The sequence below is a fragment of the Gossypium hirsutum genome, chromosome A11, assembly GCF_007990345.1.
Source record: "Gossypium hirsutum isolate 1008001.06 chromosome A11, Gossypium_hirsutum_v2.1, whole genome shotgun sequence".
NCBI classification, from domain to species: domain Eukaryota; kingdom Viridiplantae; phylum Streptophyta; class Magnoliopsida; order Malvales; family Malvaceae; genus Gossypium; species Gossypium hirsutum.
In genome coordinates, this window is record NC_053434.1 from 112,620,657 (window position 1) to 112,645,479 (window position 24,823).

General features: G+C 33.4%; 3 protein-coding genes across 5 annotated transcripts; 1 reads left to right on the forward strand and 2 right to left on the reverse strand.

Moving 5' to 3' along the window:
- Nucleotides 1-6,461: 6,461 nt before the first annotated feature.
- On the forward strand, nt 6,462-8,462 carry LOC107927273 (dormancy-associated protein homolog 3). 3 transcript variants are annotated; one of them, XM_016858318.2, is made up of 3 exons: nt 6,462-6,865; nt 7,128-7,286; nt 8,154-8,462. In XM_016858318.2, the coding sequence occupies exons 1-3, from the start codon at nt 6,751-6,753 to the stop codon at nt 8,255-8,257; spliced, it is 378 nt and encodes a 125-aa protein (XP_016713807.2). In that variant the 5' UTR covers nt 6,462-6,750; the 3' UTR covers nt 8,258-8,462. The 3 variants fall into 3 exon arrangements, with proteins under 3 accessions (XP_016713807.2, XP_016713809.2, XP_040935821.1); XM_016858320.2 differs by having other exon boundaries at nt 6,602-6,865; nt 8,161-8,462; XM_041079887.1 differs by having other exon boundaries at nt 6,616-6,865; nt 8,157-8,462.
- Nucleotides 8,463-20,806: 12,344 nt separating this feature from the next.
- Nucleotides 20,807-21,877, reverse strand: LOC121209348 (serine/threonine-protein phosphatase PP1). The gene is made up of 3 exons (XM_041079888.1): nt 21,432-21,877; nt 21,165-21,362; nt 20,807-21,061 (listed from the first exon to the last, which is right to left on the reverse strand). The coding sequence occupies exons 1-3, from the start codon at nt 21,663-21,665 to the stop codon at nt 21,044-21,046; spliced, it is 450 nt and encodes a 149-aa protein (XP_040935822.1). The 5' UTR covers nt 21,666-21,877; the 3' UTR covers nt 20,807-21,043.
- A 1,593-nt stretch (nt 21,878-23,470) lies between these two features.
- On the reverse strand, nt 23,471-24,206 carry LOC121209349 (uncharacterized). Its single transcript, XM_041079889.1, has one exon. The coding sequence runs from the start codon at nt 24,082-24,084 to the stop codon at nt 23,548-23,550; it is 537 nt and encodes a 178-aa protein (XP_040935823.1). The 5' UTR covers nt 24,085-24,206; the 3' UTR covers nt 23,471-23,547.
- Between the last annotated feature and the right edge of the window lie 617 nt (nt 24,207-24,823).

Genomic DNA, 24,823 nt, shown 5'->3' on the forward strand with positions numbered 1-24,823 from the left:
AACCACGGACAAAGATAATTTTACTATAATGGCAAAAAACGAATAGTACAAAAGATGGAGATAAAAACTAAACCCTGAAAACCCGAAAACAAAGAACCCACAAAACGTAAACACAAAATTCTCTAAATGTGTTATGAGTTCTAATCTTTAATGGGTGTTTTTTTCTAATGTTGTAAAAGAGTCTATTTATAGGCTAAATTCATAGATCAAATAATAATAAAATAATCTAAACTAATCAGTGTTTGATTGAAACAAGTAAACAGAGTTTAACTGAAAGACTATTTTTCAAATTTGACTGAAAATAGGAGTCATATTTAACATTTGTCTATGCTATGTAGGGATGGAATTTGAGTTATCTGATATTCGTCATATTTGAATGGTTTTCATGTCTCGTTTAGGGGCCATATGGAATTTAAGCCATTTGCCAGGGCGTTCTTGTATTATGTAACATAGTCATTTGGAATTTTTCTAGATGATCTAGAATGCTTCATTAGCAGTATAAGTTATGATTTAGGGTTGATTCAAGATATGATTTGATTGGTAAATTGATAACTACTAGAATTAGTATGAAAATCTTCTAGAATTAAGATCAATATAAAGTTCAACTTAAGAGATCTATTAGTTTACTATCTGCCAAGAGAAGTGTTTTTGAGTATCCATACTGGGGGAAAATGTATTCTATGTATATTTGAAAGGGATTTCGTTGATGGTTGGTTTTGTATGAATATTCATTTGAAGAGGTACATTTGTTGAGAATGGAATGAGATTCGTATTGGTTAATGGAATCTGGAACTAGTTCGAAAAATGATTTGTGAATAAATTAGTCAAGTAAGGAAGTTGATGAATATGTATACGCCAAACAAAAAAATATCCGCCAAAGACAAAAAGGGAATCCCAAATATTCAATATAAAAAGTTCAACTGGGAAGGTTTCGAGGTAATTTGGGTTAAAACTCACCAAGTTTGCATGAACTTACAAGTGTTTTTCCTTGTATCAGGTTTTGTTATAAGAATGAGTATGCCAAGAGGGAACAAGCCAGGGTACCAGCAAGTTGGGATATTATGTATACAAAGGACATCAAAGGAGTATGGCATATAGTACCCTACGCTATAAAGAGTCTATCTTTAATAAAGTTTTATGTTGTAATGTTGTACGCTGTTTAATACTTTAATATAATTATTTGATATTCTATTTTATATTAAAGAATAGTACAAAAATAATATGAAGTATGTTTAGAAGTAGTTTACGGCTGTTATATAAATTTTCTATTGAGTGTTTTGTGTTGTAACATTCGATATCCGGATCTGGTGATTCGGGTTGGGTTGAGGGTATTACAGTAGTCATTTTTTTACCTGATTAGTTACATATGACCCTTAAAGTTTCTAATTATTCTATACTATTCAAATTTTATTTTATTTGATATCCTTCAAAGTTAGGGCTCTTAATGACATTGATATTATGTTAATTTTTTATTTTTTTAAATTCAAACACAAGTGTTTGTAGTATATAGTTTTTTTAAATAAAAAGAATTTATTTACACGTGTAGAAGGCCATCATATTGAATCACATTCCGTGGAGTGAATGCAGGTATAATAAATTATCCAATTTATTATAGTGTGTTATATTTAATGTGTTGAATAAATTGGAGATTCAATTATAACATGATTTGTGATTACTATTTAATTTGATAATTTTCTCAAAATTAGGGAAGAGAAATAATTGCTGGATAAAATAAATTACTTGAAATGAATTATCATTATCTAAATCCTTTGAACCAGAAGTTTAAAAAGATAATTTAGTTTATTGTAAGTTAACTGCCAGGTGTATTTAGTGACTTAATGAGAATAACTAAGTGTTATATATCAGTTGATGTTTAGAAGTTCTATTAGGATAACCTTGTTAGAATAAATGAAATTATTGCATGCCTGAAGTATGTTAGAATAACGGGTTAGGGGTGTTACGTTGGTGACTTACCCATTTCGTGACTTTGGCACTGGACTTTCCAAATATGGGTATTATCAGGTCGGGCGAATTCAATAACAGATGTCTGATGGCATTCCAACTTTCCTTCTCCTTTCAGGACCTATTCGAAGGATAATCTAGTACTTCTCAATCGTGAATATCTGAATAGGGCGAATTGCCCCGTGGATATCTTTGTTTCAGAACAAAACAATTGGAATAGAATTAGGCTCGGTCAACTGGAATGTGTATTATCCATATATTATCCATCTAAGGGATCCTCCAGTTGAGAAGATCCATCGATCTGAGACGAAGAGAAAGGTCTATCTATTTTATTTAGTTATTCAATTAAACCAATGATTCATTATTGGAGCAAATAACAACAACCATTTCATCCAACATGCGTATTTTTTATTTTCCAATGGATTTACATCTTTCATTGATGAAAATTTTTTGATGTAGTGAGTAATAGCTTTAGTTGTTTGCTGTTCAAGGATTCTTGTTTAGGTAGTTCATACCATCATACATAGTGTTTTGATCTAAGATTTCAATTCTTCCATGTTTCAGCAGTAGCATATACACCATCTCTCAATTTAAAAAAAAAAGTCCATGCAAATGGAAGCCGAGCCAGATAAAATGAATTACTTGAATTGAATTTAAAGCTAATTTTGGTTAAGTTCTGAAGAGAGTTTATTTGTAGAAATTTCATTTTAGTATTTTTATTTATTTAAAATCAATGTTATTATTTTTTTGAATTGTTTATTTTTCAATTTTTCTATTAGTTTTGTTTAAAAATTAGACATAATCATAAATTTATTCATGAATTTTTATAATTTTTATCAATTTGATCATTACTTTTTAAATTTTATTTGATCCCAATATTTTATTTTATTGTCAAATTGGAAAAATTACTTTACAATTTAATGAAATCATTAGAAATTACACAACTTGCCTATTTAAGGCGGTAATAACAACAATTTGGTGAAAAGAAGATTAAGAGGGGTGGAGAAAAAAGGGAACATGAATAAACTTTTGTTTATTTTTTTAATTTCATTTAATTTTTGTATATATTTTTTTGTGAATGAAACATCATGACATGAAACTATCCAAAGATACATCCAAGCCCCCATGGAGACGTTTCAAAAAATTGAGTACCACCGTTATTATTAACAAACATTTTAGCTAGACTATCAACTTCTTTATTATAATATTTGAAAACATGCTGGATCGTCCATTTGTGACAATTTAGACAATTGTAAATTAATTTTTCTATCTAAGGCAGAGTTCAACACTTTAGTAGCACTCCCTTGAACAACTTGTACTGCCTATAGACTATCTGAAAAGATAAATACTCTTTCAAATCCCTTATCAATAACAATCACTAAGCCTTCCAAAATGCCCCACAATTCAGCATTTAAAATAGAACAAATGCTTACAAGCCAACTAATACTGATATCCAAGAATCCATTTGCCATATTTATCACGAAGAATTCCCCCGATCTGAGGCTAAACTAGAATCATCTTTTACAACTCCGTCAGAGTTTAATTGAATCCAATTCCCAAACATGGGTGGAACTAATACTGGAGCTTGCTGGTTGGAAGCATTTACCTTAAATGCCAAGGTATATTGTTTAGCCCAATTGTAAGAGATTTTAATCAACTCTTTAGTACTCCATGATATACCTTAGAAAACAAATAAGTTCTTGTTTTTCCAAATATAGGCCAAGCTACCATACCAAAGAAACATTGCCATTCAACCCTATCTAATTGCAAACTAAGACGATCTTGAAGATTAGCGGTTATCCAATCATGCAAGTTACCTGAAAAAAAGAATTGTGTTTAACGCTGTAACAATTCGTTTCCAAGTATCCTTGGAATCAGGACAACCATGAATGGCGTGTAAAATGTTTTCATACTTATTACCACAGATACCACAAGAACCATCCTTCCTAATCCCTCTTTCCACACGTTCTAAATTAGTAAGTAAACGTTGATTGAAAATGAGCCAAATAAAATATCTAACCTGCCAAGGACCTTGAAACTTCTAGGGAGTTTCCAAATGACATTCTTAAGATTCTAGGAATCTCCTCGGATTTTCCAAAAAACACTATTGACTGAAAAGGATCCGTTTGAGGATTCGACCCAAGTGAACCTATCCGGACCAGCTTCCAACTGAGGTGGATGAATACCCATAATGCTCCTAATCACATCTTCCGACACCCATAAACAAAATAAACCAATATTTCAAAACCCATTCTCTATAACCATTTCACTTAGCAAGTTCTCTTTATCCATATTCGAATGGGATGGGATGTGATTTATCAGAACACCATAGTTTGGAATCCAATGGTCACACCAACAATTGATCGAATTACTGTCCCCGATTGACCATAAAAGATTCTCTTTGACAAGTGACCATACTTTAGTAAGACTTCTCCAAAGAAAAGAATAACGCCCTTGTGTTAAGGACTCAAGTAAACTAGTAGGAACTCTATACTTCGATTTAAACACCCGAACCTATAGAGCATTTGAATTGGAAACAACATTGCAACCAAGTTTCATCAAGAATGAAGTATTCTAGCTTTCCAAACGCCTAAAACCAAGTCTTCCATAGGATCTTGGTTGACATATTGACTCATAGCTGACCAATACCATCTTCCTTTCCCCTCTTGTTGCCCCCCAAATGAACTGTCTAACCAATTGCTCAATCTTCCCATAGAGACCTTTGGGGATCCTCATCAATTACATAAAGTAGCTTGGTATCATTAACAAAACTGACTAGGCCAAAGTGGCCCTCCCAGCTAAGGATAATTTCCTAGCCTCCCAACTTTGCAGTCTGTTACGAACCCTATCACCAACGAACCTCAGGGTACTATTAGTCACTTTCTCATGTAGGAGAGGTAAACCCAAGAAAGATTCAAATTTTTGCACCCTATTGAATCTCGGCATGTTACTAAGGAATTTCTCGATCTCTTCTTTAACTCCTTTAGAGAAGAAAATATTAGATTTCCTTGCATTCACCAGATGGCTAGAAAAATCACGGAAATATTTTAGAATTCCACTTAACAACCTTAATTGATTTTAGATCGCTTTCCAAAAACTGATAAGGTCATTTGTAAAAAACCAAATGAGATATAGCTAAACCTGAACGACTAAGGTGGATAGGCTGCCATTAACCACCTTGAATCGCCGAGTGAATGTTGTGGCCAAGCCACTCCATACACAGAACAAATAAATATGGAGAGATAGACGCCCCTGAAAAATACCCTTGACTGGTCAGAATTTAGGGGATGAAACTCTATTCCGAAGAATCTGCTTAGTAGAATTAGAGATTACAGACATTATAACATTAATAAGGAGATCAGGAATACCTGTGGATTTAAGAAAAGCTTTAATAAAATCTCAATGAACTCGATCATACGCATTCTCCAAATCAATCTTTACAGCCATCCATTTCTTGTTCTTTTGCTTGCTTTTCATACAGTGGACGACTTCTCGTGCGGCAATGGTATTATCTGTAATGTTACGCCCTGCTATGAACCCTGCTTGTTCCTGAGCAATAATCTTAAGGAAAACCTCCTTAAAACAATTAATGACCTTCATAACCAATTTATATAAGACAAAGCACAAACTGATAGGTTTAAACCAAGAAAAATTTTCAGAGGCATGAACTTTAGGTAAAAGAACAACTAAAGTCTTGTTAAGGCTTGGATTGATAATTACCCCATTGAAAATCTTTTTGACCCAACCACAAACAGAAGTACCAAGGTGTTCCTATCAACTTTGGAAAAATAAGAAATTGAAATCATCGCTTCCTGAGACTTTTAACGGGGTCATATAAAAAAGAGTAGCCTTAATTTCTTCATCTTTAATTTTTAATATATCTTTATGTATAATTTTTAAATTTTAATATATTCTTTAAAGATATAAAATTATTACATCATTATGATGCAATCACTATCGTGTGTCATAATATAATAACGCCATGTGTTTTGTCCACGTAATAAAAAAATCATTTTAAAAAAATCGTAAATACCAACTTAGAAAAAATATTAAATTCAAGATATTTAAGCTTTTAAAATTAAAATTTTTTATTCCAACATATGTCATAAAGAAATAAATTTAAAAAGTGGAGTAAAGGAAAGAATTTGACTTGAATGCTTTTAGAAGAGGAAGAATTTGAAAGAGATCCCCTATTTTCAACCTAAATTTGTTTGAATAATTTCCCCTTAAACATTGAATTGGGGACTGAGCTCTCTCCTTTTAAGCAAGTCCAATAATGGCGGATTAGTGTGGTAATAATATTAATTAATATAATAAAAGAGACACTAATTATTGTCCTGATAAATACAATATTATATCAAAAGGCGGCTGAGAATCTAATTAGGTCTGCCTCGTAATTTTCTTCAAAATCCAGGCTGTTAACTATCCAACTGGATAAATTAAGGGTACTTTCGACTTTTCGTCCTTTTTAAAGACGACTCAGTCACGTGACAAGCCCTGGAGCCTAAGAGCTCCTCCGAGTTGTTTGGTCCTACCTCATCTTATCCGCAACTACGTGCTCCTCGATCCAGTTGCCACGTCACTTCCTTTTCTCAGATCTAATATCAACGGTCCATATTTATCTAAACTTGTTCGACTTTTAACCTTCATTTCGTCGTTAAATATGTTCGTCACTCTAGTTGGTATTCTCTCTATCCTGGCTATCGAGTTCTTTGTTAACGAATAAGGATCTTTTAAGATACGCCGGATCCGCTAAAATACGCCGATCCCCGTTCGTCTTCCGATCATATGGGGCTGCTTGACCAGTTGTGGGATGATACCGTTGCGGGTCCCCGACCCGATAATGGTCTCGGCAAGCTCCGAAAGCACTCCACTTTCACTTTCCGGCCTAACTCTGCCAAGGGTACGTCTAGGCCTTCCTCCCCCCCCCACCAAACGTTTTTTATTTTGCGTCGACGGTGGCTGCGACGCACTGGAACTGAATATAGAACAACAATTCCTCGCTTAAAGGAATTAATTGTTACTAAAACGTAAATTGAAAGTGTTAAGCGGAACCGGTTATAAATTAAACGAAAAGCTGTTACGAATGAAAATTATTATTATTATTTTCTGTATCATAGTTATTTTTTTTAACTTCATTTGATTTGGTGCGGTCTAATGATCAGAATCGGATGGCGGGAGTGTAAGATCGTACGGTGATGAAGCGCCGGAGGAAGCGACGAGAGTGACACGTAGTATTATGATCGTAAAACCGCCTGGTTACCAGAGCGGATCGCCTCCGGTTTCGCCGGCCGGATCGACCCCTCCGGTATCTCCTTTTTCCGGTAATATTTTCTTTTCATTCTTTTAGCTTCCAAATTTATCCCTAATTTATTTCTTTAATTCCAAAATTGTCCCCTTTCTCGAAAGGAGGAGTGATAGTCTAGAAACATCTTCGTAGGTGGAGTATTGGTGGGTAGTTACGTCAACTTGAATTATTTTCTTTTCTGATAAGTAGACTTTAGGAGGGTAGTTATGTCAATTTATGAGCTTTGCACATGTTTCCTGAACGGATAAAGAAAATGGAATGTTAGGTGGGATGCAAGCGAATATTTTGTTCGACAATTATGAAATGACAAACTTGCCCTCGTTGACGTACAATTATCATTGCATGGATAATATTAACGCTTAGGGAAATGAATCTACCTAGTTTGGTCCATTTAGGTTACCTCCGTAAACTCCTCAATAATTCATGGTGTATTTATTAATAATTGTGATTTTGGCCTTTCATTTCCTTTGTGGGGTATAATACAATAATAATTGTTATAATGTCACATCAATCCCTATATATTAATGTTAAAAACCATAGCCATGTACGCAAGGCTATATTTTGTGTAGCAAATATATACCCCAACTTTGCCACATTTGTTTGATTTAAAAAAAAAAAAAACCTTTGCCACATTTGTTTTGATGTTTGATGTCATTATCCCATATTTACTTTTAAAAGATTTGGATCCATTTGGCCTAGATTTAATGGGGTTTTGAAGTTGTTCATGGTTTCGTGCATTACACGGTTATAGACGACCCTACTGTTTTCATAATTGCATTTAGTTTACCATTTTTGTTTGTAGGGTCATGAGTCATGCTGTAATTGAAGAGTATATATATATATATAGATGTACAGTTGTTTATGTGGATGGAATGTTTGCTAGGAGGCAGAGAATCATATCGGTTTCGGAGAAGGTCCACATCGGATGCATACGAGAAGGCTAACGAGGTTGGACCAAGGAGCCCTCGTCCTCCTTACGACGTGTGAGATATGAGTCCTCTCCCATATTTGGCGACAAATCAAATGGGTTTTGGTACTGTTTGCATGCTTAGGTCTTTCAAATGTGAAACTTATAGTGTAGTATGGGGTAATGTATGCAAGAATGTAGTCTGGTGTATATAGAGCTTGTAATAGTACGGTTCGGCCGTTGTTTGTCGGAATAAGATTTCGGTGTTGGTTTCTCTTTTGCTTATATGGATCTTAAAACTGTAATTTTATGTTTTGGTGGGTGTGTGGAGCCAGGGTTATAATAGTGGATGATGAATGTGACGGTGTTTGCTAAAGGTAGAACAGATAAGAGCGGTGGTGGTGGATGCAATGGGGGTTATGGACAAATGGTGGGGGCTTATCGATGATTAATGTCGTGGAATTTGGTATTGTCAAAATCTGTCTTTGTGGGATCAATTTGGTTGTATGATTGGGATATGAAAATGGAAATGTCCGTTACTGCTTATTTACGTAATACTGCGATGCTGTGCTTGAAACATGGAAGCCTTTGCAGCGGACATTATTGTGTGTGTGTTAAGGAATCAAGACAAATATGATGCATTGTTAGAATTTTCCTCGCTAAAAATAGTATTTCACTATCGAAGTTACGGTTCATATAGTTTTAAAAAAAAAAAAACCTCTGATTTGATTCATAAATAGTTACTGACTGGCCAATTTTTTAGAATAATATATTTGTCAGAATGTTTTTATTTATATAATATGATATCGTAAATAAATCTTTATGTATGTCAATACGTATAAATCTTTAAAAGAGATTTTTTTTAAAGCATATTAGCCAATCTTTTAATTTGATTGTCAGATTTTGGGGTTTTTTACCTTTTGATTTTTTGGTTTTTAAGATTTATTTATTTATAAAATAAAAAAAAAATTATTGTAAACTACCTACATTTAATATTAAAAAAAGAATAACTTACATGATGATCTTAAAATATATGATTTCTAAGTGTTAATAAAATAATGTCATATCACTAATTTATAAAAATATATAAATATTTTTATACATTTAATCTCATACAATATCATCTCTAATTTAATTTAACTTTAATTAAAATAGTTAAATTTTTAGAAGAAAAAACGTTGAAACTATAACATAATAAAAAATAAATAAATTGCGAAGATTCTTAAATCAATAATTAAAAAAAAAGCAGATAAAAATAATAAGCACAAATTAAAAAAAATAAAATTAACCATTAAAAATCTAGGAAAAAAAAGTAAAAAATTGAAATTTGAAAAATTATAACCATCATTGGTGGTTTATCAAATTCTAAAATTTGATTAATTTTTTTAAAAAAATAGAAATAGAAAATTAAAATTGAAATAAAAAAATTACCTTAGAAATAAAAATAAAACACGATTTGGAAGAAAAGAAATAATAGATGATTAAATTTTAAAAAAATGATTTAAAAATTATAAAAGAAGAAAACATGTTTATTTATTAAAAAATTTAATTTATTAAGTAATTTAATTAAAATTAAATTAAGTTAGAGAAGATATTAAATATGGATTAGTGTGTAATAGGACTTTTATATTTTTAAAAGTTGATGATATGAAATTACATTATTGGTGCTTAAAAACTATATATTTTAGTATATCCTAATATAATTTATTCTTTTAAAATATTATATTTATTTTTTGTTAAATTAATTAATTAAAATATAATTTTTATTGGGTTTTGGGAGTTTTGGTTGGGTTATTTTTAGATAATTGGGTTGGGTTTGTATGTTGAGTATTTGGATATTGTGCCAAGTATCATGACAATGATCATCATTGAAATATATTCGTATATCATGTTTATGGAAAATTTTACCGTGAGCTTTAAGTTTATATTAAAATTTTTAACATTTTTTGTGAGGAATATAGTATTGATATAAGTTAGAAATTTTGATAAATTTGAAAACTTTTGGTGTGTTTGTTGGAGCTCACAGTAGAACTTCCCTATATTTATAGCAATGGATATTTACCGTGAGTAAATGAAAGTTTTATTGTAGTGTTTGAATTTTAGCCAACTTGTTAAAGGACCAGGTGCCAAACAAGTTCCTCCTGCAGGGCTCGAGTGAAGATGGTGTCTATGCCCCTTAAATCGGGCAAATTCCAATAAAAGCCCTTTTTTTTAAATTTACCGAAATGGACCAGGTCAGAAATTATTTACCGGAATGGGCCAGTTTTTACAAAACGCGTCCACGTCAGCGCGTTGTCAGGGGAAAAAGCAGGAAAACGCTTCCTCAAGGAAGCGCTTTGCCTACGTGGACAGAAAACGCTTCCTTGAGGGCGCGCTTTCTGTCCACATAAGCAAAGCGCTTCCTTGAGGAAGCGTTTTCCCCGTGTTTGAACAATAGCAACGACTACTTTTTTGACCGTTGGTAACCCCCCCAACGTCAAAAAAAAAACTATATAACCCCCCACCCCTTTTATTTTTTTCACACTTAAATCCTTTCAATCTTCAATCTTTCAATATTCTCTCAAATTTCTCTCAAATTTCTCTCAAATCTCTCAAATTTCTCTCAAATTCCTCTCAAAACTCTCGTTAATTTTTTCAAAAAAGCTCTAATTTTATTTTTTCTAAATTTATTTTTTAAAATAAAAAAAAAGTGATCATGTTAGCAATGGCCGGAAAATTAATTTGCTTCGATGATAAACACATATCCGTCGAACAAATGCAAATGGTAAGTGTTAAATTTAATATTTAAATATTATTTAAGATTTCTGTCATTTATGCAAATTTAAATAATTTTTATTTTATTATTTCTTATAAAAGTTTGTAGATTGAATATTGCAATGCAATAACTGTAACATGACTGGTCCTCCATCACCGTTGATAGAGGATTACCTACAGGAAGCGGGTTTTTGGCACGTGGCGATGATAGGCCGGGGGTGCAAGTTGGACCCGAAACTTATTAGTGCGTTGATAGAAAGGTGGAGACCCGAGACGCACACATTTCATCTTCCATGTGGAGAGTGCACTATCACTTTGGAAGACTTGCATTTGCAATTAGGATTTCCGGTGGACGGGGATGCAGTCACTGGGTCCATACATTCGGCCAGGTTTGAGGTCATGTGACCATATCGTAAGCCGTCGTCGTATGCTTGTGTCCACTGTTTGAAAGGTATACTACATAGGTAGTCATGGCCCTCTTCGTTAACTGAATGGAAAATTGCCAACATCTCATGAAAATGGTCCTTACTTATCTCATACCCTACCAATATAAGTTGATAGCGAAAATTACATACCACTTTTCCATTTAAAATAAATTCAATATTCCAAACGAAATTATATTAATAGAGATAAAGGTAAATACCCATGTTGGCCACTTGCCGTTGTTCCCTTTAGATGGATATTGCCTGTAGTAGTTGGAAGCAATGTGCCTTAGGCAATACCGATGATGTGTGCGATGCCATAGGCTTCCCTGTCGCTCAATTGCAGCTAGTATCCAGGTGCCTCGATCCGATATAACGCATATATCAGGTTAGGGGCAAACATGCATCCTTAACCTAGAAAGAAAAAAATCCCAGTCATCAGCTGACTCCCCCGGTGTTATTGCAAACGCAATTGGAAGGATCCTTCCACTACCATCCTGTGCGACTGCTAGCAATAGCCGATGGGTATATCTACCGTACATAAAGGTACCGTCAATTTATACCAATGGCTTACAATATGCAAATGCGTCTCGGCAATGCTTAAAGCTCCAGAAGAGACGCTTAAATACTTGGCATCCATGGAGCAATCGGTCGTTGTAGTATGCATGTTCTGTTTGAAGGTCTGTTATGCAACCTGGGACGTATCTCTCTAGCACTTGACACCACTGCCATATTTCATTATATGAAGCGTCCCACCCACTATGCATCTTCTCCAAAGCCTTCTGTTTAGCTATCCCAGCCTTGCGGTAAGAGGGCGTGTACCCCATTTGGTTACGAATATTGGCAATTAAGACTGGCACTGAAGTCCTAAGATCTGCCTTCACCGTGGGTAATATTAAGCTAGCTAATATAGCTGAATCCATTTTGGGATGATCTTGTGAAATACCTGTCAACGAAGTACGTTATATAATGTAACATTACATAATAACAATATTATTCAAAAACCTTAAATACTGTACCTACAGCACATGTATGTGGACCTTTATACTTTTTTATCTCCCACAACCTTGTCCTTTTCCTCAACGAGGCGTAGATTTTCCATGAACAACTTCTGTCTTGCACTGCACACTTCGCCTCAAACTTATCGGATTTAGATTTAACCACGTGGTAGTTAACACAATTATTGATGCTATGTTGTTTCAATGCACCAAGAAAACTATCCTTATTGGAAAACTCCTTACCAACTTCAAATTCACTCGAATCCAATAACGAACTTGTATGATCACGCATTTTGTGTGGTAGATCTGGAAACTCCAATGCATCATCTGCAGATAGATCAACATTATGCATGTGGGCTGGAGGCAAGTATGCCCTAAATCGTGGATCTTCTTCTTCATCTGAACCCCCTTCAACACCTTCAGGTTCAGTTGGAATAGGCTCCGGTTCAGAAAATAATCCAACTTCTGTACCATCACGGTCGGGCCCTCGAGGTGGATCCACATCGGGCTCATCATCTAACCCACCATCATCTGCGACGTATGAGGTCCCCTCACCGGTGGACGTCATGGGGAGTAAATCATCCCTTCTTCTGGGCATTTCATAACGTCCCCAATTGGATGTAGATTGCCAAGCACTATAAGTTGATGTCGTTTCCTAGTACGTATTTCTAGCATCAAACATCGACCCACCTAGGTGCATGTCCCATCCACCAACAGAGTGTCGTGCAGGGGTTGTGTATTCCATACCACTACCAAAAACCGGCGGTTTCGTGTTATGTAACCCACTAACGGAGTGTCGGGCAGGGGTCGTGTATTCCTCTCGAACAGTAGCCATAAATGTATCATTTGGCAATGCAAATTGTACATATAACTCAATATATGGTGCTCCACTAGCAAGGTGAGTCTGCACCATTGCCTCCAAGCTACGAGCACATTTGATGTCGAACGAGTCATATGTTACTAGATCAATAGAGGCACAAAATCGATACCTAATAGATAACACTTTCATTGGCGTCGTTCCGAATATTTTATGCCTAATCCTTTTACGAAGTTCTGTCAAATCTATGTTCTGGTTAAAAACCAGTCGTATTGTATTCTCCGAAAAAAACAACACCATTCTCGGTGTGACGAACCTCACCATCATAGTAAATAACAACACTAATGCGTTCACTCATCTTTAATTTTTATCCTTCTTAGCCTCTCTATTTTTTTTTTGCTGTAAGTTATGCAACTTGAGAACAAAATTTGGCTCATTTATAGCCTAAGTTATTTCAGAAACCACTGTAGCAAAAGAGCGTCCACGTGGGAGCTTCTTTCAGTACTTTTACTGAAAATGCATCCTGCTTGAAGCGTTTTTGACACTATTTATGCAGACACGTCTTCTCAAAATTATTTTTTCATATACCACTGTTGCAAAAGAGCATCCATGTGGGAGCTTCTTCCAGTAATTTTGCTGAAAATGCATCCTACTTGAAGCGTTTTTACCACTATTTGCGCAGACACGTCTTCTCAAAATTATTTTTTCAGAGACTACTGTAGCAAAAGAGCGTCCACGTGGAAGCTTCTTTCGGTACTTTTACTGACAATGCATCCTGCTTGAAGTGTTTTTTACACTATTTGCACAGACACGTCTTCTCAAAATTATTTTTTCAGATATTACTGTAGCAAAAGAGCGTCCACGTGGGAGCTTCTTTCAGTATTTTTGCCGACAATACATCCTGCTTGAAGTGTTTTTGACACTATTTACACAGACACGTCCTCTCAAATTTATTTTTTTAGAGACTACTGTAGCAAAAGAGCGTCCACGTAGAAGCTTTTTTAGATTAACAAATAATTTAATTAAGTTACCCTAAACCCCAAACCTTAATTTATTTGATTTTTTTAAATACCCTAAAACCCTAAACCCTAAAATTATAATCTAATTTTTTTTAAAATTTATAATTAATTTAATTAACAAACACTAAACCCTAATTTATTTAATTTTTTTCCTTAAAACCTTAAAATTTAAGAACCCAAAATTCCCAAAACCCTAACTCTAATTGCAGAAAACCCTAATAAAAACACAGGGAAAGGAAGCGCTTTGCTTACGTGGACAGAAAGCGCGCCCTCAAGGAAGCATTTTATGTCCACGTAGGCAAAACGCTTCCTTGAGGAAGCGTTTTCCTGCTTTTTCCCCTGACAACGCGCTGACGTGGACGCGTTTTTGTAAAAACTGGCCCATTCCGGTAAATAATTTCTGACCTGGCCCATTTCGGTAAAATTAAAAAAAGGGGGTTTTATTGGTAATTTGCCCCCTTAAATCAGCTTATAAACAAGTTATGACAGTCACTGTTCCCAACCTTAATGGCAGGCACACTTGTTTTCGGTCACCCTTATCATCGTACTGTTTCCAACACGGAATAAGGCATGCCATTTGACACCACTTTTACTTTGTTATTTCTTGCAAAAGTACCCCTTAAATATTGGAACTATGCAATTGAAACTAGTGTTCAATCCATTAACATACTCTTATCATCTCCCACCTTATTTTTGCCTATTTTGTAACACCTCCTAACCCCAAACCGTTACCGGAACAAGGTTATGAGGCATTACCGGACATATCAGACAACTTACTAATAATTTACAATTAATATAACTTTTATGATATAATATAATAATTGAGTCCCTATCTTGAACTCTCAAAGTTCAAGCACGTGTTAAAAGTAGAACGGAACTTGTTCGAATATTCTGAATTTTTTTTTATAAAAATTTCGGTCAGCTTATTTTTACCTAAAACCTTCTGCAAATTCAAACTAAAACAACCAGCACCAATTTTTCACATTCATATAACTAATATTTATATCATTAACATAATTTCAACTTAATAACTATCATAGCATCATTCAAAATTGATTAAAAACTTCATTCATTTAACAACTTAATGTTCATGTATCAAAATATCATATACTTTTCTTACCATTTCATTTAACCATCTAAATCTTATAATTCAACCTTCACTACCCAAAGTAATATGCATATTCAAGTGACTATATAACACCTATGTACATGCCACCTTTACCCAAAAGAAAAATATACATCACCAAATTTGTGTTGGAGTCGGGAATGTTCTGGATGCTGAACCGGGACACTTGACTTCTACTAACCTGCGCACGGAAACAACCGTACGCTGAGCATGGATATACTCAGTGATATTACCATAATTCAAATTATATCAACAATAGTAAAAACATAAATATTAAAATATCTAACAATTAATGTCATATGTACTAATTCATAAATCAATGTATTTTCTCAAACTTAAATTTATATCACTTATGAATATACATTTCATACTTTTCTCTTATTATCACAATTCCAATTTCAATTCGTAATTCAATTTATTTTTCTCGTTTCAATGCCTCAAATTCACATTTCAATTTTTCACCCTATTAACGTAACTCGGACTTTGGCGGATACACGGATCCAACCAAACATACCAATATGGCACCCAGTGCCTCATCGGATAGTTCGAAGTAATAGTTGACACCCAGTGTCTCATCGGCCTAGCCGAAGTAAAGTTGGTACCCAGTACCTCATCGAATCTATCCGAAGAAATATAGTGACACCCAGTGTCTCATCGACTCGAGGTCGAAGTATCCCTGAACACTTCCAATCCTATGGCATGCCAACTATATCCGACTCAGCCCGACTAGTTAATAGGGTATTCAATTCACTTTCTCAATCCTATATCACTTTCAATTCACAATTCAAATCACCAATCATTTTTCAATCAATACGCTTTTCAAATAATTACATCTTCCATAATTCACTTATTCAATTCAATTTGATTCAATTTGCATCACTTTCATTTTCACTCAATATTCATATCAATTTCACATACTTACCTCAAGTCTTACTTACCATACATAACAATAAAAAAAATTCAGCAATCAATAATAATTAAAATTCGAATTATAGTAATACACACCGTAATTCTCCCGTTTTAGTACTCGATGACTTTCTCCTTTCCTTTCGATGCTGATGCTTCAGGTTCTTTGTTGGCAATTAACTCCAAGCTTCATAAACCTTATTTCCCCTTTTCTTTCTTCTTTCCTTTCTTTCTCCCCTGTTCTTCTCTGTTTCGTTTGCTTTCATTCTGTTTCTTTTAACTTATTTGTTTCTTTTATATATAATAATATAATATAATATAATATAATATAATATAATATAATATAATATAATATAATATACTTAATTATTAAATAAATATATATATTTTTTTAATCAATAAAATCTTTGATATTTTTCACGTTAAACCGCCTTAGCTATAGGAAATGGTTTAATTTCCTCTTAAATCCTTCTAATTTTTCTTTAATCTATAATTAAACTTTTACTCTTATTCAATTTAATCCTTTTTACTAATTACTCTAAATTAAGCTAAATTTACTTAATTAAAACCTAATTAAACACACTACTAGACTTATAAATATTTTTAATAATTATTTTCAAACTTATTTCACTAAGACGGAGGCCCGATAACACACTTTTCTGGTGCCCACGGATTTTGGGTTGTTACATATTTAAACATCATCGAGATTACCTCCAACAAAAACCATTTGGTTTTATTGATAAAACCCACCCTTATTATGTGTGAAAATTGCGAAAATCATTGTATGGTTTAAAGTAGGCACCACGAACCTGGTTTCAACAGCTTAGCTACTTTCTCTTCCATATTGATTACTTGTTATTCAACTAAATTAGATTTTTTTTACTGGAATCTATCTTTCCTGTAAAAGACCTTAGTCCTCTTCATTTTTATATTTTTGGTGTCGAAGAAAAATTTACTGCCACAAGTTTGCTTCTTGCACAGCGCAAATACATTGTAGATTTGTAGACTTATCACAATATGGTCACTTACGAGCCTTGCTCTACTCTTATGACTATAACACCACCTTTATCAAAATATTTCGATGAACCCACTCTTCATTGCTGATCGATTTCAACTTGTTAGGTCCTCGTGGTCGAAGCTTTTTCAAAAGTTTACAAAGTTTTCAAGTTATACATTATAAGCATGTTTCTATTGTTCAAACAATAGGTTTGGAGTAGTAAAAATATATCTTATTTTCTTGACAATTTATATTATTTTTATACAAGTAACAAATGTATGTACTAGACGTGTTTTTATGTACACAGGAGTTTGATTGGAAAGAGGTCTTTCTCGTGCTAGTAATAATATTGATTATTTATATTTTTATTAAGTAACAAATGTACGTGTTGGACATGTTTTTATGTACAAAGAAATCTGATTGAAAAGAGTTCTTTCTTGTGGTAGCAATTTTGAAGTATGAGGACTCCTTGCTATGTTTAAAAATTATCGATAGCTGATTATTACGTATTCAAACATCTTTTGCCCGAGTATTTATTGAAGAGTTTAATTGATTAATATATCATGAGGTTTTTAGGAGAGTAAATGTAACAGTTTGGGTTCAACTTTGTGGTTGCAATTAACTGTTGTAAGACGATAAATTGGGCTTAAATCAATAGTTGACACATTCAAATGCCATTGCCATCATGGTACTATAAGGATGTTTATCAGTAATGGGATTAGATTGAAACCAATAATCTTGTTAAATTTCGATTTAGGATAACTCTTTATTGCGAGAAATTATATGTCAAATTTATTGTTTTATTTGTGTTTTATAAATTAAGTTTCAATAGTTAATTATATTGGATATTTATTTGATAAAAGTCAAACGCTAATTTATTATATGCATTATATGTAACCTACATGATTATGATTTGCTTAGAAATATAGTCAAATGTTAAATTAGTTTGCTTATATAATATAAGATGGAAATTTGCATCTAGATACACTAAAATGTTAAATACTATTTCCAAGATACAATGTCTTTACTTGAATGAAACAATTTGTACTACGAATCGGTTTAAACTAAAATGAACTTTAGAGACATACAAGAAAGAAATAATATAATTTAATAGTGTCCTTCTCTTAGAACTCATTTTCCTATACCAATTCTCATTTTTGGTGCCTATATGTAGAGTGCAAGAGGTACCTATGTGCCTCTTTGAAAGGACACCACAACCTTTTTTTAAGAAATATTTTTATGAATAATTATGTTTATTTATATAAAGAAAGCTTTGCTACGGTTATAGTTTTGGTAAGTTCAATGATACCCAGTTGACATAACTAATGTTTTGCCTACGGCTTCAATCCATCTTTAAACCAATAGAATGCTTCTTTCGCACTCAAGTCAGAGATTTAGAGCATCAATTCACTGAAGTCTTTTACATACTCCCAAACAGTACCTTGTTGCATAAGCCAGCGCAATTTAATCCAAGTCTCTTTCTTGGCATACTATGGATAAAACTGCCTCTTGAATTCATTTTGGAACTCTTCCAAAGTCTCAATTGTAGCATAATTTAATAGTCTCCTTCTCTTAGAACTCATTTCCCTATATCAATTCTCATTTTTGGTGTCTATCAAGAGGTACCTATGTGTCGCTCTCAAAGGACACAACCTTTCTTTTAAAAATGTTTATGAATAGTTATGTTTATTTACATAAAAACACTTCTTTTCAATTATATATACAATATGTATATATGATTGTTGTATATATTATAAATAATATAAAACTTTAATAATATATATTTAATTTGAAAATACTTTATATAATATTATTATACATTAATATATACAACACAAGCAGGGGCGAAGCCAGAAAATTTTTTTAGGGGGGCCGGATGAAATTTTAATTTTTTATAGTTTATATTTTTATAATTTGTAAAGGATTAAATCAAATTTTTATAATTTTAGGGGGGGCCAAAGTGCAATTTTACCTTTACTAATTTAAAATTTTTAAAAAATTTCAAAGGCCTAAAATGTAATTTTACATTTTAGGGGGGCCGGGGCCCATGCCAGCCCCCTTAGCTGCGCCCCTGAACACAAGAGTGCTTGCATTTCTGGGAATTTCTTGCATGTACCATCTATGATTCCTGGATTGGCATTCGGCTTGATCCCCGTGCCTCCTTCAATAATATACTATACTAGGGTTGCTCTAATGCCTACTACTCAATGGATGCAAAGACACAGGTATTGCAATACAAGTGTGTCTGTGTGAAGATCATGCACTAATGGGGTTAGGGTAGATCATCTTTTTCTTTTTTGAGAGTTCATTTTAGGGTAATCTACAAAAATAGCCACTTTTGTTTGCCTCAGGTTACATTTTAGTCACTTATGTTTGAAATGTTACGTTTTAGTCACTTATGTTATTATTTTGTTACGAAGTGATCACTCTACCGTTAAGTTCCGTTATCTCTCTAACGGTAATCCTACGTGGCAGTCCAATTAGATTTTAAGTGCCAACTTGGATTTCTAAATGGGATAAAAATAGATTTTTAATTAAAAATTTAATTAATTAAAAATTTTAAACCTAAACCTTAACTAAAAAAACTGTTCATATACTCTTTTTAATTTTTCTTCCATCTCTTCTTTTTTTCAATGGTTTTTTTTTCTCATTTGACTGGAAAAACTATTATTAAGATCAAAATAGTTGAAATTAAATTGACTGCTTCATAAAGATGGATTCAATGGAAGGTTCAGGTATGTATTCTTTGTATTCCTCTATCTCTTTTATTTAGTACTGAAAAACAAAAGATTAGATTTTTTATTGTTTAATGAAAACCCTAAATTAAAATTCTTGATATTTTCTTCTACTTTTTGAAATTATTTGTAAACATATATTTTATTTTGCGTCAATAGACATCCCATAAAATGCAACCAGAAACATATTTCATTCAAGCTAATTTTAAAATTTTCAGAAAATGGCTGTTACTTTCACTGTTCTTGTTCTTAATTATTATATTTTCTAGTTCTTTCATAGTTCTTGAATAATTGGTTTCTCAATCAAATTTTTTCTTATCTGAATCAACTTGTATGTTCACAATCTCTTTGTAGGTATTCCAGATTATTCTTTCTTATTGCTGATTTCAACTATTTTGATCTTAATAATAATTTTTCCAATCAAATGAAAAAAAAAACTCATTGAAAAAAATAAGAGACAGAAGAAAAATTAAAAAGAGGAGATGAACAGTTTTTTTAGTTAAGGTTTAGGTTTGAAAATTTTAATTAATTAAAAAATTATTTTCATCCCATTTAGAAATCTAAGTTGGCACCTAAAATCTAGTTGTACTGTCACCTATGATTACCGTTAGAGAGATAACGGAACTTAATGGTAGAGTGATCACTTCGTAACAAAATAATAACATAAGTGACTAAAACGTAACATTTTAAACATAAGTGACTAAAATGTAACCCGAGGCAAACAAAATTGACTATTTTTATAGATTACCCTTCATTTTATATTGTTCTAGGATGGTTAGCTTCATGGTGCATCCCACCATCTAATCAGCATCTAACCAGGTCAATGATTTTCTCTCTTGTGCTAATGAACCAATGTGGAGTAAATGACTTTGTTTGTGGTACAGCATAAAAGAGACAACAATGGTGTCCAATGCATACATTTTTGTTACTTCACAGTAGATGAAAATGGGTGGCCGATTTACAGGTTTTCCCTTGCAATTAGTATCAAACAATGCAATCAATCCACTCATTTACAACTAATCGGAACTTTTAATCGAATCGAGCTTTCAACAATGGCATCCTCAAAAACCCCATCTTCATTGCACATCAATTCTAGAAAAGCTTTGGTGGCTGTTCAGATCAATCATGCAAAACCAGAAGTGAATGTTTCTTACAACTTTAAAAGAACCAAGATAAGATTTGAGAGTATTGATTGTGTTGGGTTTGTACTTACCTTCTTCAAGGGCAACTTATTAGAACTGCTTGGTGAGGCTTGAGTACCGGCTGGTTTCAATATCTCGAATGAGCACATAAGAGCCTCGTTGACACTCAATAAAGCACCTGCATTGTCGAATTCCCCGCCGTAGTTCGGAGCTGAAAATATCGTTACTAATCTCCGTTTAGCGAAAAACTCATAGCCATCCTCCACAACCTGCAATTCAAAACTTAGAAAAAAAAATGCTCCATTGTATATTCGAAAGTACAAGAAACGATAGCTTACTTGATGACCACGGCATATGAGATCAAGGTCATTCTTCTGCAAAAACTCAGCAACTACATCAGCTCCGAAAGTACAGGAGATTCCTCGGTCACTGTCCGCCCACCCTTTGACCTTAGAATCAGGATCCGACCAAAGAAGATCGCAGAGAAGACCGTTATCCGGGATTTCGGTCGGCCTTCTAATATTGTTTATTTGATCCAACTTCTCCAGCTCCGGAGACAACCCTCCATGCATACAAAGTATCTTCCCATCAATAAGTACAGCTACAGGCAAACTGTTGAAGCAATCTGTGAATACTCTCCAAAGCCTAACGTTAAACCTTCTTTTACACTCATCATAAAACCCATAGTTTTGAAACCTTCAAACGCCCCCCTCCCCCCCAAAAAAGAAAAAACAAAACTTGTAAAGAAAAGAAATTGGATACTGTAATGTATTAATACAGAGTCTTCTTAGGTTCAAGTCAAGCACTCTGCTCTTTTGAATGTCAAAAGCAAAGGGTATAAAACCGCGTTTTTTGAAAAGTTCGTTTATATACACGTGTAGAGAGATAATGGTTGAGTGATGGGGTCCAATGTCGATACCAGTATACTGGAATCTTTCTGTATTTAGTTTTTTGGGGGTTTTCTTTAATGGGATTCGTTTATTTTTTTATTACAGTTGACTTAACCAAAGGAACAGAACATTGGCTGTTGGTTGCCAACAGAGTTCTGCCATGTCAAAAGAAAGAAACAGAAATGGGCTCCAACTATGGTTCTTTCTTAATAATATCTTCCTAATTTAATCAAGTAGATTAGGTGTCAGATATTATTTGTTTGCTGATAAAGTTCACTCGTAGTAACTTTTAAAAGGTTAAAATTTTAATTATTGCTTCAACTAGTTCATATATATTGAAACCTTGTTCTTTGGAGACAATGAATCATACTATATGGCTTAAGATATTTGATGTTGAAACAATGGAAGAGACCAATGACTTAAACAGTGGGAAGACATGACTACAACACAATACATTGTCAAACAAGTGTAGGAAACTAATCCTAAAAGTCACTTTCTATCTAGAAGGCACAGCAAGACTGCAACTTTGGTTTATATAGAAGGCAAATCATTTGTAGTCAGTAAAGCAGATTGAAAGTCACTATCAATCTAGGAAAAAAAATGGTGTGATCCCTTATATCAAGGTACCATGAAACCAGCATGCATGCAAATGAGATGAACCGAAACAGATCGATAACTTGACACTGTGAGCAAGGGCTAACAAGTCAAACATGTTGCCTTGCTACTAAGGTTAGGAAAAGAGGGATAAAAAGACAAAGGATTTGTCAAAAGAAGAAAATGACATGATATACTTTAATGTTCATCTCCAAATGAATCACCAATCATGGTCCCTTATTCCCTTTCAGTCCTGAATTTCCGGGAAAGGAAAAAATATCCCCTGAATTTTATTCTAGATCTATATCCTAATAACTAGTTAATACAGAAACTACTTAACTACACAACAAAAACTTGTTCCAAACTCCATTTTATTTATTCTAAATGCATAACTAGGGGTTCAGGTATACTTCAAACACAGTAGAAGCATCAGCATGCCAATCATAATATTGGTCAGGTCTCATTGTCCAAAGAGACCAATCCTGACTGCATCAGCAATGGAGTTTATGAAGAATCTTGTTCCAAATGTACTCAGACAGGCAATGCAAGGGAAGAAGGGTTAAGATGAAGCACAATACATGCAGAAACTATGTCTATCTGAAGCTCTAAACTAATGTTAAAGACATAGATAGATATTCAAGGTTCTAGCAAAAGGCCTTCATTATTCTACTTCCAACCATGGAAGCATAAGGCATTTTACATGCATCCCAAAGAGAAATGAACCATTCACATGCATAGCATAAAAATTTTGAGACACTGTTACAAAGATTCTATGAAATAGCTACCCATTCCATATCACAATTTGATTTAAAAAAAAAAAAGTAAAGAAAGAGAGAGCATAGTTTAAACTTTAAAACAATAAAAGCCATAAGCATATTATCAATTTGTCAATATAAGCACAATCCATTCCATTGATTTGCATTAAAGTTCAACAAGGATCTATAATAGTACAATCCTCTCATACAAACTTCTAATAAGAAGAAACAAGAGGGTTTTTCCAAATCTTCCTTACTTCATGTTGATTAATATCATTGCAATTCACGCCACACCCACATTGAGGACATTCTTCAAAATTATCAACAGGGAAGCCAGCACCAGCAATCCCAACAGAAAACTCAAGATCATCCCCTCTCCTTGAGACCTCAACAATATTAACCCACATGAAGAAAAGCTTCACACTAACACCTTCCAAGCTTGCAATTTTGCCCTTTGACAAATACCCTTTAATGGTATTCTTGTATTTCAATCGGTAAGATCCTTCAATGGTGAAACTACAACTACCGTTCAAAAAAGCAGAGAATTTTCCCGACGACGGGTCGAAGTCATAGCCAACAACACCTTTTGGGAGAATACCAATTGGAAAGCCAAAGTCTTTGATAACTTCATATGCTGTTGGCTTGTTGTTTTCAAGGGCGATTGTTTCCGGAACAAAAGATTGTGAAACGAGAAGAAAAAGGAAGAGACAATTTGATGAAAATATGAATCTTTGAATTGAGAAAAAACCCATTTCTCAAATTCTCTTTCTTTTTCCCTGTTGAAGTAATGATCTTTTTTCGTCCTTAGATTAGATGCATTTCAATATAAGTGGTGGTTTTTTTTTTTTTTTTGAAACCAGAAATGAAAGTAAGACATCCATGAAATTGTCCTAATCAAATCATTCCTTCAACGGCAAGATATCTGGAATTTTATTGTTATAATAATATTACTATATTAAGTGGTTCTGGGTTGGGCTAGTTTAGATTATTTCTTGGTGACTTTGGGCTAGTTTTTGTTACTTAAGCCAGCCCAAGATCATTATAAGATCTACACATCATATTATTAAAAAATACGAGATGCAATGATAAAGCATAATGTTGTTTTTTAAGGAAGAGTACGTGTTTGAATTTTGAAGGCGGTATTATCGTAAACTTTAAATTTGAATGTTTGTTTTCTTAATCTTTTAAATTTTGATTGATTATATGTTTGTTTCTTATTTTTTGTCTTGCTTAGTGGCAGTGTCAATCTCTGGGCTAGTTACGACTTATCTTTTTCTCCCTCCCACCAATCATTTTTTTCTTTCTTTCGTTCGTTAGAAAGTGGGTAGCTTTTCGTCAGCTTTTTAATTTGTTTCTGTTTTGAAAGTATTTCAGAATAATAAATGATTTCACGAAGCCAATCGACCCATGTTGTCTTAAGTTCTATATGTTCTTTTGTTTGTTTTTCCATTGTTTAATAAGTCTTCAGTTTTAGAAGTTTTTTTTTACTCC

Coding starts and splice junctions, on each gene's coding strand:
- LOC121209349 (XM_041079889.1), bottom strand. CDS start 24,084: ATGGGTTTTTTCTCAATTCAAAGATTCATATTTTCATCAAATTGTCTC.
- LOC107927273 (XM_016858318.2), top strand. CDS start 6,751: ATGGGGCTGCTTGACCAGTTGTGGGATGATACCGTTGCGGGTCCCCGA. Junction 6,866..7,127: donor CCGGCCTAACTCTGCCAAGG/GTACGTCTAGGC, acceptor TCTAATGATCAG/AATCGGATGGCGGGAGTGTA. Junction 7,287..8,153: donor TCCGGTATCTCCTTTTTCCG/GTAATATTTTCT, acceptor AATGTTTGCTAG/GAGGCAGAGAATCATATCGG.
- LOC121209348 (XM_041079888.1), bottom strand. CDS start 21,665: ATGCATGGAGGGTTGTCTCCGGAGCTGGAGAAGTTGGATCAAATAAAC. Junction 21,363..21,431: donor TCATATGCCGTGGTCATCAA/GTAAGCTATCGT, acceptor TTTGAATTGCAG/GTTGTGGAGGATGGCTATGA.